Source organism: Barbus barbus (assembly GCF_936440315.1).
Source record: "Barbus barbus genome assembly, chromosome: 11".
Taxonomy (NCBI): Eukaryota; Metazoa; Chordata; class Actinopteri; order Cypriniformes; family Cyprinidae; genus Barbus; species Barbus barbus.
The window spans coordinates 2583964-2604662 of NC_136739.1; the positions used below are offsets into that span (position 1 = coordinate 2583964).

General features: G+C 39.8%; 1 protein-coding gene across 1 annotated transcript in view; it reads right to left on the reverse strand.

Moving 5' to 3' along the window:
- Nucleotides 1–16985, reverse strand: part of LOC306876866 (neuropilin-2-like) — a 76143-nt gene extending 59158 nt beyond the window's left edge. The window contains exons 1-2 of the mRNA XM_079428302.1: nucleotides 16295–16985; nucleotides 7830–8004 (exon numbers count right to left, since the gene is read on the reverse strand). Coding sequence (XP_079284428.1) covers nucleotides 7830–8004; nucleotides 16295–16364 — 245 coding nt within the window. The 5' untranslated portion in view covers nucleotides 16365–16985. The remainder of the gene's footprint in view (nucleotides 1–7829; nucleotides 8005–16294) is intronic.
- Nucleotides 16986–20699: the final 3714 nt, after the last annotated feature.

Below are 20699 nucleotides of genomic sequence, written 5' to 3' on the forward strand. Positions count from 1 at the left end.
ATCTATCACGGATAAAGCCCCACGCCGAGAGACAGTGGGGGAAACTGCTGTGTAAATTTTTTCCTTTCATAGACATTCAACGTCAGTCATGAGCAACTAAGAGGCTAGTCTGTACGTCCTGTACTATCACTACTGTCCCCTGTGAGGTTACTACAGAAACAAAGGCAGCTGTCTCCGCTCCCCAGCTGGAGACGGTGAGGTGTCCCGGGGTCTGTGATCACGACTCTGCATGTTGCCAGAGTTGAGAGGTCTAAAAATGCTCTTGGGCGATCGTCAGTTCGGATATCCCTCTTCACAGAAGACAATACAGAGACGTCACCGAACGTTGAGGACTCGGCTCTCCTCAGTGAAGTAAACATTTGAAGTGTGCTACTGTAAATGTACTCTGAAACACTTGAGTACTGTAAATACAGTAAGTTTGTAAAAAAAAATCAAAATCAAATAAATAAATCAAAATTACATAAAATATAAAATCAACCAATGCTAAAATTAGGAACACTCCCATATTACAATTTCTAGCTGATATAATAAGCTGATAATTACTTTATTATTATTATGATATGTATATGTAACTGATAAATGGCAGATTTAAAAATTCTATACTATTTTGTTCAAATAAAGAAAATAAAAACAACACAAAAAGCAAAAGTATACAGTATGAAAAAAAAAAATCAACCAATGCACCAATATCTCAATCGGATTTAAGTCTGGACTTTGATTTGGCCACTCCAAAACCTGACTTTTGTTTTTCTTCAGCCATTCAGACTTGCTGGTGTGTTTGGGATCATTGTCCTGCTGCATAACCCAAGTGCGCTTGAGCTTGAGGTCACAAAATGATGGCCGGACATTCTCCTTCAGGATTTTCTGATAGAGTGCAGAATTCATGGTTTCATCAATTATAGTAAGTCATCCAGGTCTTGAAGCTGCAAAGCAGCCCCAGACCATCACACTACCACCATGTTTGACTGTTGGTATGATGTTCTTTTTATGAAATGCTGTGTTGATTTTACGCCAGATGTAACGGGACACACACCTTCCAAATAGTTAAACTTTTGTCTCATCAGTCCACAGAAAATTTCCCCAAAAGTCTTGAGGATAATCAAGATATTTTTTTGGCAAATATGAGACGAGCCTTTATGTTCTTTTTGGTCAGCAGTGGCTTTTGCCTTGGAACTCTCCCATGGATGCTGTTTTTGCCCAGTCTCTTTCTTATTGTTGAATCATGAACACTGACCTAAATTGAAGCAAGTGAGGCCTGCAGTTCTTTAGATGTTGTTCTGGGTTCTTTTATGACCTCCTGGACGAGTCGTCGTTGCGCTCTTGGAGTAATTTTGGTAGGCCAGCCACTCCTGGGAAGGTTCACCACTGTTCCAAGTTTTCTCCATTTGTGGCTCTGACCGTGGTTCGCTGGAGTCTCAAAGCCTTAGGAATGGCTTTATAACCCTTTCCAGACTGATACATGTCAACTATTTTGTTTCTCATCTGTTCTTGAAATTCTTTAGATCATATCATGATGTGTTGCTCTTTAAGCATGCTGCAGTTTGTCAGACAGGTTCTATTTAAGTGATTTCTTGATTCAACAGGTCTGGCAGTAATCAGGCTTGGGTTTGGCTAGTCAAATGTAACTCAGCTTTCTAAAATAATGCATTTAATCACAGTTCTTTCATGATTTAACAGGAGGGGGCAATTAATTTTTCACACAGGTCCAGGTAGGTTTGGACAGCTTGTTTCCCTTAATAAATGAAATCACTGTTTAAATTTTGTATTTACTTTCATTATCTTTGTGTAATATAAAAATTTTGTTTGAAGATCTGAAACATTTAAGTGTGACAAATATGCAAAAAACAAAACAAAACAAAACAAAAAAAACAGGAAGGGGGCAAAAACCTTTTCACAGCACTATATATATATATATATATATATATATATATATATATATATATATATATATATATATAAATATATATTATACATAACATACCTATATACATATATTGTAAAGGAAATTGGCTATAATGGTGTGCGATTCTTTTAGATCTTTTAGACCAGGGGCTCCAACGTTACCGGAGTAAGGAGGACAAGAAGAGACAAAAAGAGGAACCGCGCAAGCAGGCCAAAGGCAGAGCAGGAAAATCAAAAGATGTGTGTTAAACTAAAAGAGATTATGAAGTTGATGAGAAAACAAGAATCTTTAAACAAAAGGATAATGAGGAAAATGAGAGAGATGATTAACTTGTATGGATTTTCTGCTGAGTTGCAAATGTTAACAAATGATTTAGAAGTAATGGAGCATCAAACTTTTGTCACAGAAGTGTAAATGTCAAGGAGCTATGTTTTGAGTATGTGCTGTATTTAGAGAGCACAAATATGAATTGCTTTGAAATTATCAATGCTATGTTTGCTATGCTTGCTTTGCAAAAAGATGGTTGTTAACAAGAAGATACATTTTGCACCTGTAAGTCTGCATTTGCAGAATGGAGCTTCTAGTTAAAACCAAGATGTGAGGTGCTATTCAAACTTGCTAGGCATACAAAGCGTGCTGTTTAGACACATATAATTATGAATGTGTATGTGAGATGTACAGTGTTACAATTTTTCTATAGCTTAAAAATAAGGATAGGCATACTTGTTGTCTAGGAGATGTGGTAGTTTTTTATTTTTGAACTGTTGACCTTGCTGTAAGGAGTATTTAGGTGAAGGGCCACGTCCTCTGTCTACCCGAGGAGCTGAAACAAACAACAGGAATACTGTGCCATAGGGAGGAAAAGAAAGTGCAAAGAATGGGGAAGGAGAAAAACAGATAAAAGATGAAAGCGTAAGAAAGTGGTAAAGGAGAGAGAGAAAGAACCTGCTCAGCCCAGTTTCTATACCCATGTCATTCAGTCGAGCAGCTTTGCTGATTGCGTTACAGATATATCATGATAAATCAACCCATGCTTATCATATTTATTCCACAATAATCTATTTATAACTTTTAGGAGTGGGACACATCTGATGCTGTGCCAAGAAGCCGTGGAACAATCCGGTGAATTCGAATGAAGCCGGTACGACAAGTGAAATGGTGTCTTTCGTGTAAGCGCTGAGCCGTACCTGTAACTTTGATAGATTTACTTTTTTTTGCATTACATCTTGTCCTTGTCATCCAACTGATTTGACAGAATGCTCTGGATTTCATCACACTTTCTGGCAACAGGAGAATAAATGGTGCACTTCGCTCCTCTCTCTTTTTCTACTCATCCTTTTCCTGAACTTAATGGCTGTGCTCCAAAACCATTTAAAGATGAGCAACAAACACAAAGTCTGTTCCAAAAGGTAGGCAGGATAATTAGTGCTCTCATGATGCTGACTACAGCCCTGTCCCAAATGGAAAACTTCATGTGCACTTGTGGTCTTATGGACTTACAATGGCCGCGTGTCCGTTTAGTCCACGAGACTGTATAGGGCGTCCCATTCGTCATTTTAGTGTTTAGAAGGAAGCTCGCGATTTGTAGCCGCTATGTGCCCTCGATCCGCACTTCTGCCGAGCCCGCACTGGGGTGAGCTCAGCAGCAGACTTCTACCCGACAGTCGAAGTGGCATTAAGTCACAAAAGACTTTAAAAAAGGACTCAGAGGAAGAGTGCAAGGGTTTAGGGTGAAATTTGGGACAGGGCCTACATAGGCAGCTCACTTTAGCTCAATAGTATGGTTTATGGATGCAGAGAGAGACAACTATACTGCCCACTAAATTTAAAATATTTTATTTTAGCCAAATTCTTAGGTATCATCACTGCATGTATCCATTACAGAAAAGGCACTGCAGTGGTAATGAACACGTATCTATTATATCTAAAATATACCTAAAATATATTTAATGCAATAAGAATTGTTTAATAAGCAATGAATATAATACACAATACAACAACAGAAATTGTATTGTAATTCGTATTAGCTTAGCAACATGCTAATTTCAGCTTCTACTAAAATCAGTTGTGAGTTGAGTGTCCCATGCTGCTCTAAACACTGGATACCTGTCAAGGGTTTGGAAAGAGGAACTGCCTCCAAAGTGGCATCCTTTGCTTTAGCAACAACTGTTTGAGAGCTCACCCACAGTCTCAGCAGAGCACTGGAGAAATCTGTGGAGGAAGTGTTTGCAGTGACAGTGTGGCTGGACTATCAACACTGTTTACTTCATCTATGTGTGATGAGAGAGAGAGCTGAACAGGGAATGTGAAATAAAACAATGCTGAGAATGGGCTGTGCCTTGGGAGATGAGTCATTTTAATCAGACACAATGTATGGGGGGGGGGGGGGGACAAGTGGGCGGGAAATGGAAGGAGAGAGAAAGCAACATCAGTGGATATCATTGTGTTTTGCATGTACTAGGCTTTTTAACTAGCCTAACCAGTCCTTAGTCAACTAGCTTTGTTTGTAAACCAACTTCAAGCCAACCAGTGGCTATACTGATCAACCAACACCAAACCAGCCTAGACCAGTATGGGAATCATGTAAGTAAGAGCTGCTCTTTTCAAATGGGTGGATGAGGTGGAGTGAGAATTACAGACCAAGGAGGAAAGAATGGACAAAAAAGGGAGGTTATGACAGAGTTGAAGGAGAAATGAGTGGAAAGATGAAACATAAGGGTGCGGTGGCAGACGAGCAGACTAAACTTCATGAGGTCAAAGGGGAAAACCTGTAGCGCAGCCAGTTTTCAGCATGTGTGCATATAAACATCTGTCAGTTAGAACTGAGATGCCAGGATATGATCCCTGAGCTGCATAATCATATCTGACAGGGAAAACGCTTCAGGTTAAATAAATTAAGTATAGCGCTTAGCTGCTGATGGAGCCAGATTGGTGTCCAGTAGAAAGATACTGAGCAGTTACTACCTCGGGATCAACATAGATCAAATAAATAGCCTTCCCAAAGTGTCTATACCACAATATGTGTGAAGGCTGAGAGCTTATGATACATACAACACTATAACACTGCACTCACCCATAATAAGAGCTGTTATTAAATGTTATTTTAATCTGAATTATTAAATGTTAAAAAGTCTTTTTCACTCCACCCTGCCCTGCGTCTGTAAGTCTCGACAACATAATTAAACAATCTCTCCTCTTCACAAAGATTTTGTTGTAACACCTTCCAGTATGGTGTTGCGTGACAATTTTATCTTACAGCTAATGCGAGAATCAGAGGTGGCTGTGTTTAAGCATGTTAATGGATACATCATTTTACGACTTGTTTATAAAAGAAGTTCTTGTGTTTACTAGGCATAACAATTGCAATTGTATTGGATCCCCAACAGAACTCCATAGTCCCAACTTTGTCCTTAATTCAACTGCGTGGCCAAGCAACAAAAACAATAATCGCTAGAAAAGCAGCAGGGAACAAGTCAGGGAGTTTAAAGAAACAAGAGAGCTAGGGTGATGATTTTAGCTGAGATGAATCTGGCTTTGTGTTAAACAGAAGAGACTGATATATAATTTGTGCATTTATGAGGCCTACAGATCAGACATAACAGTAGCTTCCATCTTTTTAATACTACACTCAAATCATAGGCTGTAAATAACCATACTTAACCTTTATGTGGTTTAAATGCTCACAGGGATTGATCACATTTTTGTGAAGCGCTCCTGTTCAAGACGGCAGAAAGCACATCATGCTTGTTTTCTTTGTTTTATAAAATAACTACCTTTTGTTGGTATTGTGAGTGCACACAAATACAAGTAGACCCTTTACAGGTCCGAATGATGTATTACTCTTACTTTTATCAAAAAAAATAATAAAATAAAATGACAGTGTAGGCTATTTTAATTTGTTTCCACTGAAAAAAAATCCAAGTGTTTGCGTTGGTGCCTCCATGTCCTGCAGAGCGCGCTTTAGCTTCCACTCTCCGCACAAACTTAGATATATATAGGCTAGCGCACATTATTATTAGCAGGTTTAACATTTAAACATTGTTATAGGCTTGAACTGTTTTAGTATATCTATAGATTTTATTTTAGGCAAGTCGTGATGATATGAGAAGGCTAAATTTATCAAACATAGGCTATGATCAGCTCATGCCGCTGGCCGCTTGGTCGTTACTTAAAAAAAAAAAAACTTATAGGCTATTTAACGAACAAAAATGCTCCAAACGTTTCTCTAAATTAACTGAAAAAAACCAAAACGAAATATAATAATTTTGCCATTACACACTACTGTTTCGGCTATTAAAATAGTTCAGTTTTGTATAAACTGTTTTAGGAGAAGGGGGGAAAAAAGACGGGCTCGGGTCGGACTCGGGCCGGTAATTCTGATAAGCTGTCGGACGTGGGCCGGGTTAGGGCCTGAGCGTCTCGGGCCAGGGCTGGGCTAGGGCCTAAATTTTACTTATCGGTATCGGTAACGGTATCAGCCATGAGAAGAACTTAATTATCGGTTATCGGTATCGGTTCAAATTTTTCATATCATGCATCCCTAGATAATATTGTTCAAACATGCATAACCAACTTAGCAATCATTCGGCATCGTGCTATAAACAAGACAAACAGCACACACATCGTCTTCAAAAGGTGTAAAAATATAGTCTGAACATTTGTAGAAGAGCAGCAGATGGGAGTGAAGACTGAAGGTTAAAAAAAACAAAAAAAAACATCTGTTTTAAGTTTTAGAACTGGTTGTGTTAACCTGAGAACTACTGGGAAACTGTCCACTTTCCTCTTTTCCAAATGTAACAATGTGTCTGATTCAATATGGAGTTCTGTTTACTAATGGACGCGTAAAGAAATCCCCCGCGGGACGAAAGCACGGAAAAGGATGTGTGATGTAATGGAACGTGCCGCATCTTCTGTCAATCAAGCCAAGGGTGGAGGGAGAACGAGAGACGAAAATAACAACAGTACTATCCTGAGCACAAGCCACTAAGGGGTAAGCAAAGTGCTGGAATGAAACACATATCAGACTTTCCTGTCTATGTTTTTTTTTATCTCTCTTTCTCTCTCTCTGTTGCTGTGCTCACTGGAAGTGCTCAGTGAAGACATTTTCAACAAAAGCTTCTGAAAAATTAATGCTCCAATTTCAACAAAGGAATGTCAAAAGCCATCCCATAAATCTCTCTTTAATAACACTTCTATGTATAATTAATAGATCCAGAATGTTAATAAATGCCAAAAGGACAAAGGGCAATATTCAGTGAGTAGAGTGAGAGAGCTGGAAGTGGCAGGTTGTGACAGGCTTTGTATCTCTGCCGAGAAGGGTTTGTAAAACATGACTCATGAATGTCAAAGTCTTCACTAGCGATTGCGAATTTCCCATCGAATTTCTCCCACTTTGCGAATCACATTTTAAAACAAATCCACCCAAACTGTGAAAATACAGTGAAACTCCAATCCTGACCCTGGCATTACTGCTGCTGTCCAACAGAGGGAGGAGTTGGAACGGCTGCCGGTGAAACACATGAAGAGAGCTCAAGCCTGCACGTTTCCATAAAATGTGTGTCGAAGCTTTGTTTGTAGGATATTTAATTAAAGTGTGTGTAATGTCGACTAGAGCCAGGCTCAGCAGGGCATCACAGGAAGGCTCCAATAATCACTAGGCAAGAAACATCAGCAGTCTTTCCTAATCAACTCATTTTTTAAAGCAGCATATTAAGCAGCAGAATTAATAAAAAAATACCACTTATTATATAAAAGAAAGTAAACAAGATTGCCTTGTCGCCTCTTGGCTTTATAAAATACAGGCTTGTCAGATTTGATATATTCCCATTTATGAATTGGTGATGGTTATAAATACATTGTTTCTTCCTATACATAGTTTCCTAATTAATTATCAGCTACATAAAGCCTCAGAACCTTTTCTGCTCACCTGCAGTCCAGTTTCTCCAGCTCAAAGTGCGGGTTGAAGTTTAGGACGATACGCTGGGATGGTTCAGGCGCTGTGATCACCCATCGACAGTTCTGGTGGGGAGGGTACTCCAGCGGGTAACCAGGTGTGGTGATGTATCCTGCGTCACTGGCGTCCAAATGCCCACCACATGGCTCTGCGTAGATGAGAAGTGAAATATGATTCAGCTTCACTCAAATGAAGTGCACTGTGAAACGTGTAAACTATAGTGTATCTATATTAATTTAGATGCTCCTCAAAGGCCATTTTTCAGCTCTTTGAAGTGATTCAGTACACATGAATCAATACGACACAAATGATTCTAATTGAGTGAAAGGAAATAACTGACCTCTGCTAGTCAATAAGTGAAGCAGTCATGACTTAGCAACTAAAGGCTTTTGTTCTGTGCCGTGACGTTTAATACAAATCAACACAAACTGGGAAATAAAAGAATCTGCTGTGTCCAGTGTCAAACGCGCTTGTCCCAGCTGTCATCTGGTATACAACTATATCACTGACAAGCAATCTGCAAACATTAGGCCACAATCTTCAACAGTATCTTCAGAATAAAAAACATTCTATCACACATGACAAGCTATTCAGTGACAGGATGTGTGTCTGCTTGAGGACAAAGATCAACCCAATGTTGTGATCAGTCACAAAGATGCCTTTCTGTGTGGAAAGCGCATAGATAGTGCGCTCATGCTCTCTCTCTCCCATGTCTGTGTTTACCATTCTCTTCCCGAACAAGCCCTCGGCTCCCACAGCTCAAATAATTGATATGGCTCTCATTCATTATTGCTCTGATCATAGTATTGAGGCACAGCTGTTTAACCTCTGCTAGAGCGCTACGATGTCAGCACGCACCGAACTCACATGTTCGAGGAGAGGCGGCATGTAAATGTTTTAAAGCGCGGTGGCGCTGAATGATTTAAGATGGCTTCAAGAACTTGCCATGAGAAGATATTTTGAAGAATGTTTCTTGAGCTATTCTTGTTGATGCAAAAAAGTCAGTGGAGTTCAATTATGTTTTAGACATTTTATGGATAAAAAGGATTTGACACATTCTTCAGAATGTCTTCTTTGGGTTCTGCAGAAGTCAGAAAGTCAGAAAGGTTTGAAATGACATGAGGTTGAGCAAACAAAATTATAATTTCAGGGTGAGCTGTTCCTTTTAAACTTCCCCTACAATCAAACTGCAGTTGAAAGAATTGCAATCCAAATGTATAGAACTCTGCAGATCACAGGCGTTCCAATTCTGTGGAAATGTGTGGAATTCTGTGGTGGCAGATTCCATGTGGTCCGGCTCATCGTACACCAGCAGTGGCCCAGCAAGAATGGATGTACTTTGCTGCCGTTACTTGAAATTCACAACAAATACCCTGCATCCAACATGCACGGAGCTGATGTTCTAGCATCACACATAGTGGCCCAGTGGGGACGCTGGGAACGCGTTCAGAGGAAGTGAGGGCTTTGATTGACAGTTTGAGGTCTGTGGCTGGTTTCCACATCGCTTTCTGTGAACAATTACAACTCATCTGTATTGCACACTTGATCTCTCACATGCAGTCACCGACTTTATCACTGTCGGAAAACAAGATTGATGTGGTAGGATGCGACCTCTTCATACCTTCCAGATTTACACTGCATTCAACGGATACTGCGACTAAACCAGGCAAAATGCATCTTAATCAGCTATGATGAGAATAGCGGTGTGTACAGTGCTGAACTGGATTTAAAACCCAGCTGCCCCTCAGTTATTTGCAGCTTGCAACAGTAAAGAAATCTTCAAGAAAAAGTAAAGTTTTCTTGTACCACCAAACATGAAAAAATAACGCATCTTGCCTCAAATGACAAACTTAGTACAAAATAGCCTAACAACAACTGAATTTAATCATTGTTTTGCATGTGCAATGTTTTATATTAGAGATTGGTCACCATGGTGGACTAAACTAGATGTCTAACAGATTAGTTCATCTAGACTTCTTTTTTTTTTTAATAGTAAAATATTTTTATTTTATTTATGATTACATTTATTTGGTTTAAATAGAAAATATTCTAATTTTTATTATTTTTTTAATAGTATTATTTTTTTTTTTTACAATAAAATCATTTTTACAAAGATTTTAGAAAAGAAGACAACATTAAAAGCTGAATGCCATGAATTAACAGTTTTCACGTTAGATCCATGTATACGAGAAGTAGAGAGTTCCATCGAGATAATATCCAACAAATACACCGTCCAGGTTCGTCTGTCCATTGTGTGAGGAGGATTCCAACGGTTGACCAGCAATATTTTTGCTGCTGTGAGAGCAGCTAACAGTAAAGATCTTTGTTGGACGGACAAGTTGAAGTCCCAAAAGTCATTCATGAAAAAATGGTGCGGAGTCAAACATATCTCAGTACCCAACAAATATGATAGGTCCTGTGAGAGCTGAAACCAAAAAGGTGAGGGAGAGGTGCACTCCCAAAAAAAAAAGCAAAAACGTGCCTAAAACTCCTTGGGAACAGAGATTGCACTTAGGAGAAGATGACAGATTCATATAATATAGTTTGGGATTTTTAATGGTGCTGTGCTTTAGTTGTCAAACAGTTCGCATGGAAAAACCATCTCACAAAAGTATTTAAATTTGTTCTTTCTAAAGCACCACTGCTATAGACACCGACATGCCGGTGGCCATCTTTATCAGTTGCGTCACATCTCATGCTGTTTCTGAGTGTCCCATCACTAGCACTGCATTTATAAGACGGCATGTCAAGTTAAAAATAGCCCAAGTTTTAGAAACACATCTTCAGACCTCTGTGCTGTGTTCCAGTCTGTTGCGCTCCGTCCAGCTGTTTTCCAACACAAAACCATGTCTTTAAGTAAATGCATCTCATAAACCTGAAACATTCTGACTAGTCGTTCAGGCAACCCACTGACTAGTTGAATTAGGAAATATGTAGTTTTGCGCTAAACACACTCCTGTAGGCTGCATCTGAACAATCCCAGCATTATCCCTTTCTCATACGTTCCAGGTCAATTCGTTTGTGTATGCATGTGCTGACAGGTCTCATTAGGAGGTGTTCTTCCTCCCTAAGCTCTGGGCCTCAACAGAACCAGTCTGACAGTGCAGAGATTCATTTCCGCTCTGAGCAGAAAGAGCGACAGATACTGCAGTAGTGCGTGGTGGCCTCACGAATTATTGTGTCTGTACTGCTAAAGGAGTCTATCCATCTACAGTCTCTGCCACATGCTATCACAGCAGTATGCAGCCCTGGCGAATGGGCCAGAGTCAACAGTGTGTGTGTGTGACTTTGGCTATGTTTGCCGTTATTGTGGATAATTAGCTATGCACCAAGTACAGATGAAAGTTATGTGTTGGGGAATGGAAACGTTATTTACGCTGAAAACATAAAACACAATTTTGATTCACTGAACTTTTCAAAGGTGCACTACTAAAAAGCTTTAAGAAAACGTAAAGAAATGAACAGTTCTTGTGTTTAAAACATGCCCACTCACGTAAGATTAATGATAAAAGCTAATAATAGCTTTTTTAATTTTACATGGAACAGATCAACTTATGGGGACAGACATTTTGAGCCATCACATGACCACAGTGTAACCTCTGATAATTAAACTTTTTTTTTTTAAACAACAAAAACTTAATAAAGTCGTAAAAGTGCATTTCTAAAATGACATAAATAATGTGCAAATCCTACATCCACACCTCTAGGTGTCAGTAAAAGTCCCACGCAACTGCCTTACGAGCCAGCGCAACAAAACAAATGACTGTATGCAGCTGTAAAATTACCTATAGGCTAGTAATTTAATCTGTAAATTATAAACTGTCCAAAGTTATGCTCACAGTGCTGGCACACCAAAAAAAAAAGAACATCACACTGTTCGATAGAAACTGAATCTACTAATAGAGCTCCTTCGATTCACAAAATCAAATCCTGACAGAACCAATTTTTATCAATTTTAACCAATTTTTTTTCAATGCCAAAATTAACTAAAAATATCTGTACAAATTCTACATCCACACCACTAGGTGTCAGTGTAAGTCTAAGACCAGCCAGTGCAACAAACAAAAAATCACTGCATGCTCCTGGAAACTGACCCTGCGTTATTTGGGACAATAAATGATACACTGTCCAAAGTTGAGCTCAGTGTCACAATGTCATACTGTCACAATAGAGCAGAATATCACACTGTTCAATAGAAACTGTATACTTATCCTTCAATTCACAAAATCAAATCTTGGGCGAAGCAATCAATATATTTGATTGTTGGGCAAATCAATAGTATCTTCCATCCTCACTTAGCATAAGACTCAGTACACAACACTCACTATTCGACACAACCGTGTTCTGCTGAGTACACACAACAACAGCCACAGATCTCATCCTGTCAGAGCTTCTGGTGTCAGTACTTTGTCAATTCACACAACCCCGCTCCTGTGCTCTCTTCACATACGAGACATCTCGCCCTGCCTCGCTTCCTGCAGGATTGAGGATGCTGCCGGTGGGTAGGCCTGCCGCCGGCCCCCTCGCTTTAGGGCCATAAGTAACTGTAAACGGTGCTGAGCAGGTGGGTGGGGGAACGAGAATGGAGCTGCATTATTTATGGGTTTCTTGCGTTTCAGCACTTTTCCAGCGCCTGCCACACGAGAGTGAGTGAACGAGTGCCGGCACATTTGCTGGAGCGAATACAAATATCTGACCTTCTTTTAGCTGATTTACAGACCCATTTTCTGCTGAGGGAGTGCTAATATTACCCATTACACGAGACAGAAAAGAGAAAAAAACAGTGCAGTGAGCAGACATGACAACAAACTACAGTGATTTACATAATGGTCGTTGTTGTGTATCTCAGTTCAAACTGATTCTAAATTGCAAAAACTTATGTGAAGCTAATTCGACCATCACTCAAACTTTGTTTCTGCTTAAACTCTGTGGTTCGTGGATTGCTGATCAAACTTTACAGGTCACATTTACTTTCAGTCTGCGGAATTTTGAGGGCAAATCAGGTCAATCCAATAGGAATCCTGCGACTGGGAGTTTCGCATGAGGGCAGCTTTGCTCATATTCACATTGGTCACAGGAATTCTTTGTAACCACCAACTTAAAGCTGCTTGGGTTGAAAGTGACTTCTATGTGAGCTGTGCTTTGCATATCACTACATTATTGACAATAGCCAATGGACCTTTTTTGCACATGAAATGTTATTCATGGCTCCTTATTCTGCAAAAGGCACTGGGATGTATGTAATCTGAAGAGATTAGACATGAAATGCATCACCCTGGTCTCATCTGTGAAACTGGTATCAAGCTCAGTGTTAGAACAGAGGAACACAGAGTACCTCAAACACACACAAAAAAAGTTGCCAGAAGTCCACATCTGCCTTTCATCAGCATCAACGGTATAAAGGGCTCAGAGGAGGTGCTGCTGGACGAAACCTAACGCTACACACACACACACACACGCATAGAAAGTGAAGCTCTAACAGACTAAAAGCAGGTGACTCACATTAAGAGCTGGATGAACAACTCAAAAGTGAAACTCAGAACCAATCGCCTATAAAACCAAAGATGTGCGCATGGAAAATGAAATAAGCTCGGGGCCACTGAACAGCAGAAAACGAACATGACAAATGGGCTTAGCAGGGATCCGATGAAACTTTAAAGAGATCCCATTCACTCCATACGCCACGGAAAACAACCAGCGCCAGGAGAGAATTGCTCTCATATTCCCTCAGAAATTCGGCATGACACGCGGCAGTCTCTATCGGGATACCGATGTGTGCTAAAGTGCGATTTCAAAGCGGCTACCTGTTGAGTTTGCTCCAGTAGCTGCAGTTTCTCTGGAGCGTGTTGGGGATCTGCAGGTGGTCAGGTGTGTCTGCACAGCTGCATAAGCATGTAATCAATCGCAGCGTTGCCTTCAGGTGCAGGTGGCCAAGGCTTTGCCAACAACATGCTCTTTGCGCTCATACCAGTAGGTACACCGGGAAAATATGGAAGAGCATCCGGACATGCTGTCTTTCAGGCTCAAACATGTAGATTCACACGCATCCACATGCTATCACCACACATGGCTCATCTGCTCGGCAGCCATAACCGCCACCACGGGAGAGGAGCTGGAAAATATCAGCAGCTGACTGGCGGAAGTCAATAAGGTTTCTCATTTTCACTCAGTGAACGTCTGCTGATGAATAGCTGATATTTAAATCGCAGTGATGAGACACTTAGAGTTCTGCCTTATTACATTCTGTCCGCACTAGAATAAGAGGCTTGAGCCCCCCTATCGTTCAGCGTGTGCTTCATCAGCTGCTGACTCCAGCTCACTTCAGCAGGGCTTCCTGTCCCAGCAGTAGATTGTTAAGTCATTCTTCCTCTCTCAAAACCATTCATCCATCCGATTCAGACCGTCTGAAGCTTAACAGGACTAATTAAGGCACTGTTTTTGTGTTGGAAAGATAGCTGGGATTTTAGAAGGACCCCTGTGGAGAGCTCTCTCTTGGATCAGGTGCAGATCCCAACACAGATCTGTTGGATCTGGCAGCACTGCCATCGACATTTGGTTGGAAAATAAAGCTAATGCTAGTCCAAAAGAACTTTACTGAAGGAAAAATGTTTAAAGATTAAAAGGAATAGTTCACACAAAACTACACTTCTAGTCCCCTTAACGACTTTCTTCCATGAAACACAAAAGGACACTTCAGCAGTCTCCATTCACTTTCATTGTATGTTATTAAGATGCAATAGAAGCGAATGGTGACTGACACTGTCAGTCCCAACTGTTCTATCTAACATCTCCTTTTGTGTTCCAGAGGGAAGTTTAAATCATCATGAGGGTGAGTAAATGATGACACAGTATTTGTTCTTTGAGTGAACTAATCCCCCAAGTAGGTTACTCATGTGGTCAACAGAGAAATGACTCAATTTATATTGTAGTGTTATTATTTGCATACATACTTAGTTACACTAATGAAAAAGTATCTATTTTGTGAGGCAGCTTGCAGTTGCATATAGTTATATTTACAGTAACTGAGTATAAAAGCATGCAAAAAAAGTTACAAAAGAGAGAGAGAAATATATAAATATTTGAGACATAGAATGATCGCGTGATACGTAATATTAGACGCAAAACGTTTAGACTACAGCAGTAAAAAAAAATCCCCGTTTAAAAATCCCCTTCAAACCGTTTGGCATTAGTTCTCACCCGAGACAGATACAAGCACTATACCACATCGACTCTATCATCAAATATATATTTGATGATATAAACGTATGTTTATTCATTTATAAAGCCCAAATTTCGAGGTTAATAATGTAATTATTATTCATGACTGATTTGCGAAAATGTGTTACTGTTTTTTAAGGATTTACCTTATAAATATCTCAATGTATCAGTAGTTGAAGTGAGTTTTATCAGTCAGGCAGGCTAATAAAACTTGCTAAAGATATAGTTTGAATGCACAGCCTGTCTGTCAAATCGAGAAACACCAGCGTGGAGTGTAAAACGTCAAATAAAGACTATTGAAATGTGAAAAATACAAAATCTAGTTGTGTATAGGCTATATAAATATGTGCAAATATACATAGATTGTGCTATATATCGCCTATAGGCAAATTGGCTATATACATTCTATACATTTTTTCCGCTGATATTCTCCACGAGAGTCGCTGGAGGTGCTTCATGTGCCCGCGGCTGCACAAATACAGTCATCAAGACTATAAGTAACCATGACATGAGAGCACTATGACTAGAAAAACACCGTAAATGATGAGTTACGACTCGGTCAAAAATACATATATTACATGTTTAAGGGTTAAGTGATAGGCGGCCTTATTTAGTGTCCCGTTCGTGGCATGAAGAGAATCTGCTGCGTAATTTACTCTAGAGTTCATCTGTGCGTTTGAGAGCAAAATACCCGGAATCCTAAAAAACAATGAGCTGTATTACACAGCTAATTAGATAAACAAACACAAAATAGTGTTGTGAAAATGTGCAGTGGAGCCCAGAATGAAGCGCGGCGTCTGTCGGAGCTCATGCCGAGCGCGCTTCACCTCCAGCGGGAAGGAGACTGCCAGCGCACGCGGTGAGCTTTCACCCATCACATTAAAACCTTTTGAAATCTTCAGAGGCTTATCATCTTAGTGTTGTCGCTTTGGTTTTGTTTTCTTATTTTCAGGGTTCCCCCCTCTTTTTTCTCTTTTTTGAGATCATTGTTTGTATTTTTTTAGGTAATAAGTATTGAATATTTGCCGTTTTATCTGTCAGTTGTAAGGTACCGAAAACAAACCTAAGCAGAATTCAAAACAAATACCCAAAATGACATAGAAGAAACTGAAATATCAGTAGTGTGGTCGCAGTTCCTTTTGCAATAACACAGCATACGCGTTAAACGGAAACCTAAACTGATTAAGATAAAAACAAATGGCAAAACAACAAAAACTTACCCTCCTCTCCATAAACTAATGCCGCACACAAGACAAGTAAAGATCCACAGAGCTTTGTGAATAAATCCATCTTTTCTGGGTGATGTTCACCCAATGCGTGTAGGAGAAATGCTGAAGTTCTTGTGATGTTCTTTGAAAATGTTCTTGTCCAATTATGATGTATCCACTTGTGTCTTGAGTCTGATAACAATTTCTTCTGCCTGCTTTCTCGATGTGCTTCAAAATGCTGGATGCGTAAATTCAACCCAGACTTGGCTGTTTAACATCTCCAGTTATATCCTAAACAAAAGCAATGACAACGAAATGAAAACGGCTGATTAAAACTAAACAACTTTCTCTTTAAAAGCCAGAGTTCAGACCGAAAACATATTTTGGCTTGATTTCCTCGAGCTATAGCAGCGTGTGAGTGAGTGAGGTGAGCTGCGCCTTCTCTCGCCTTCAAATCTAACTGACATGAAGGGTTTCCCGGTCTCGTCCTCACAGAATCCAGCACCAAACGCTCGAGTGGAAAACACTGTTCACGGTGGAAAACTGTCAGAAAAGGGCAGCTCGGATAAGGTCTTCAGTGCAGAGGGTCCGTAACTGAAGTCTTGTGATAGAGATACTCCGTGCGCTGTCTCTTTGGCACTGCGCGTCTCTGCGTTTGAGCGCCGAGTCTTGCGCGGCAGCAGCATGTGGATATAATAGCATTAAAGACGGGCGCAGCTATCGCATTACAGTCAGCACCTCGGCCCGCCTCTCCAGTCTCTGATTAAAGACCAGCCACTAGTCCCGCAGTTACGCTATAAAAAGGCGAGCGAGAGAAACACAAGCGCCCACAGCCACACGGGCTCGTCAAACGCTCGTGGCTGTGTGAAACCACGGGCTGGTTTGGAGAGTTTCTTTAAGGTGGAAGACGATTTAAGCTGCTAACAATGGGTCACTGACAAATAATGATGTCCAAAATGATAAAATCCCTTAAATGTCCAGTTTACAACATATGTGATAGGTTCTTAGAAAAGCAATCTTTGAATTCGTTTTGGTTTTATTTATTTTGGAAAAAATATTTATATATTATTTCTAACAAAAAATAATAATTACTCAAAAAAAAAAAAAAAAAAGTCAAGTGGTGTAACCATCGTGTAAGAAAAAAATAGTACTTAAGTACATTCTTCCTGAGTACATTTGAGAGCACGCAAGTTAATCATTATTATTTTTTATTTTTTTTATCAAATTTATTTTATATTTTAGAAAATTATTACATTTTTTTATGTACATATGTCACGTGTCGGTTTCCTTTCAGTTCTGTTTTGCCCTTATTTGGTAGTTCCTGTCCTAGTTTAGTTAATCATTCATCCTATTCACCTGTTTTGTGTTAATTAGCTCGTTTACTCCTTTGTTCCTGTTCCTTTATAAGCATTCAGTTTGGTTCTAGCCTTCGTGGACTCTACAAAGTAAAGTTATGTTTATGCTGCTATTTCTGTTGTTAATTCATCTGCATGATTAAAATAAAATGTTTATTCTTCATCCCTTGTCGTCCTGCGTTCCTTCCTCAGCAACTCATAACAACATAAAGACATTTTTAGAGTGGTTACTCCATTTGACATTTTTCATAAAGTCCAAGTAAGTGATATTGTCATTGTTTTATGGTTTACAAAACAAAATGGAAAAAAATGGAAAAAAAAGTTTTTAAAATGTTCATAATACTTTAAAACAAAAAATTATTTTAGATTTTTCTCTGCACAGCTACACCAACTAGACACTTTTTAAATGATCATACAAAATCCCTCAAAGTGATGTAATTCAGAAACTGAAAACATGTTAATCATAGAACAGGTCTAAAATAGATCTGGGGGAAAAAAAAGTGTCACGTCATCGACCAAGATTTAGCAATAACATAAGGGAACAACAGAAGGAAACCGTTGTAATTATGATAATTATGTATAAGCTGCCATTATGTTCAACAGCTTGATATGCGATTGATGTTAGAAATGTAACAGTTTTGATGCCCTCCAGTTGACTTTAGACAGAAAAGTGAAAATGCTGAGTTGAGCCATGCATTAGGTAAGGAAATGTGCATAGTAATGCGTGGCTGAGGTTGAATTAATGCAAATGTTTTTGACAGCAAGCCAAAGAATGATCAACAAGGGTATAGTGGTCAAACTTTGAGCAAAAATACAAGAAACTGAACAATCCAATGGTAAATGTTCCATGACGACAGATGTTTGACAGAAACTGAAAAGCATATGTTTTTCTTTCCTTGTGACTGATGCACTATTGAAAATACACACACATACATACTCAGTTAAAACAAGAACAACAAGCAGAAGTTTGTGGTAGGATGTGTGGGACACTGAGAAAAGGAGAAGCAAAAGCAGAACTTGGGGAGGGCAATGTCCCTCTGGCTCTGCCCACCCAGAGTCCTTTAATTTAGGCCCTCTGCACTTATGAACTTATGAAAACAGAAACTTATGAAGACAGAAATAAGACACTAAGGTACAGCAAGAGTTTAGGGTTTAGAAAGAACTGCTAGAGCAGACCTCACCAACCACTCTGTGCACATCAAAGCTTCGACATCCATGCGAGCAACCCAAACTCTCAGATATGTTCTTGTGCACAGATCTCTTTAGATCCACCCAATTCAGGACCAATGAGGGCCCCATTCCACCACTAACTACAGTGGCTTTAATGACACAGCATTACCCTGCAGATCCCGAAATAAACTCCTCTTTCTTCAACTGCTCTGCACACGCTCGACACTGTGACAGCAGGCAGCTGGGGAAGCACGGGAAAGTTTTTCTTGGCTTTTGATGCCTTTTCAGTTTCAGGTCATATCTTATTGAAATCAGATGATTAGTCATGTGTTGTGCCATGCTTGAGCTGCTAATTCTGAGAATCCTATTCTCTCATGAAGGAAACATGAAGTGCGGAAAACATGATTGTTTTTGTTTCTTTGAAAGATTGTTTATTTTTAACATCACCAACCACTCAATGAGAATTTACATAGATCTCTTGACAACACCTCAATGACAGGCCGCCATGCTCTTATCTCTCGGAAAGTACTGACTCCATCTCTCATCTCTTGAGACCACTGCACTATTTGAACTGGGGGCTTGGGCCTGTCAACAGTAATACTTGATAAAGGTTGCTCATTTACACTGTCTTCAGACCAGTACTGTGCTGTCACCTATCACGGATGAGGTCAGAGTTTGGGTATAGTGAGAACTGGTCTTGGATCAGTGTGGAATAACAGCTTCCCTTTGAAGTGTTGACAGGACTGGCCTGTGCGTCCACACACACCTCGACCCACAGCAGACCTGTGATCATCCATCTTATTGGCTAATGCCAGGCAGAGCATGAGGAGATCTTAGTAGAACAGTGGAGCCTCTGTGCATGGTGGTGAGCTATCCACACTCTCAGCCTCATGGGGGAAGTGTTGAGTGTGTGTGTGAGCTCTGAGGTTCCTGTCGGCCATACAGGGAGGAAAGTCCCTGCCACGGTCCCAGCAGTGGCTCTACTTCATCTTCTTATGCCATTTGAGCTTAAGTCCTGCTCGAGCCAAAAAGCAGCCAATGCTGACACATCTGCTTGTTTACAGCTACCACTGTTTATGTCTGGAAAGAAGAAAGTTCCTGAAGACAAAAACATGTATATTTATGTTCACAAAAAAATAAAAATAATAAAATACAAAACTGTCAGTTAGTTGGTGTAACCAAGTAAAAAACATGAAAATGCATTTTTTTTTTGCACCATGAATCATGCAAGTTTACACAACTTCATTCATGATATAATCACTGGAATATCAAGTCATGGATGTCAAGAAGTTTTTTGCTCCACTTGACCTTAAAAAAATTTGATATTTTTAAAAATAAGGAGAGAGAAGAATTAAGTTAAGGAAATGCTCTAAAACACAAAACTGTCAAGTGGTGCAACCCTAAAGTAAAGCATAGTAAAATACTTGAAATAAAAAAAAGTTGTGACGTATTGTCAAGTATGGTGACCCATACTCGAAATTGGTGCTCTGCGTTTAACCCATCCAAGTGCACACACACAGCAGTGAGTAGTGAACAAATGCACACACACACACACACACCGTGAACACACACCCGGAGCAGTGGGCAGCCATGCTGCGGCGCCCGGGGAGCAATTGGGGGTTCGGTGCCTTGCTCAAGGGCACCTCAGTCGTGGTATTGAGGGTGGAGAGAGCGCTGTACATTCACTCCCCCCACCTACAATCCCTGCCGGCCGGGGACTCGAACCCGCAACCTTTCGATTACGAGTCCGACTCTCTAACCATTAGGCCACGACTTCCCCAAATACCATGAATATTATATATATATATATATATATATGTATATATATTCTTATATATAAATATAAGAAACCATAAATATAAAGAAGTTTAAGGTTACTTCACTTGACCTGA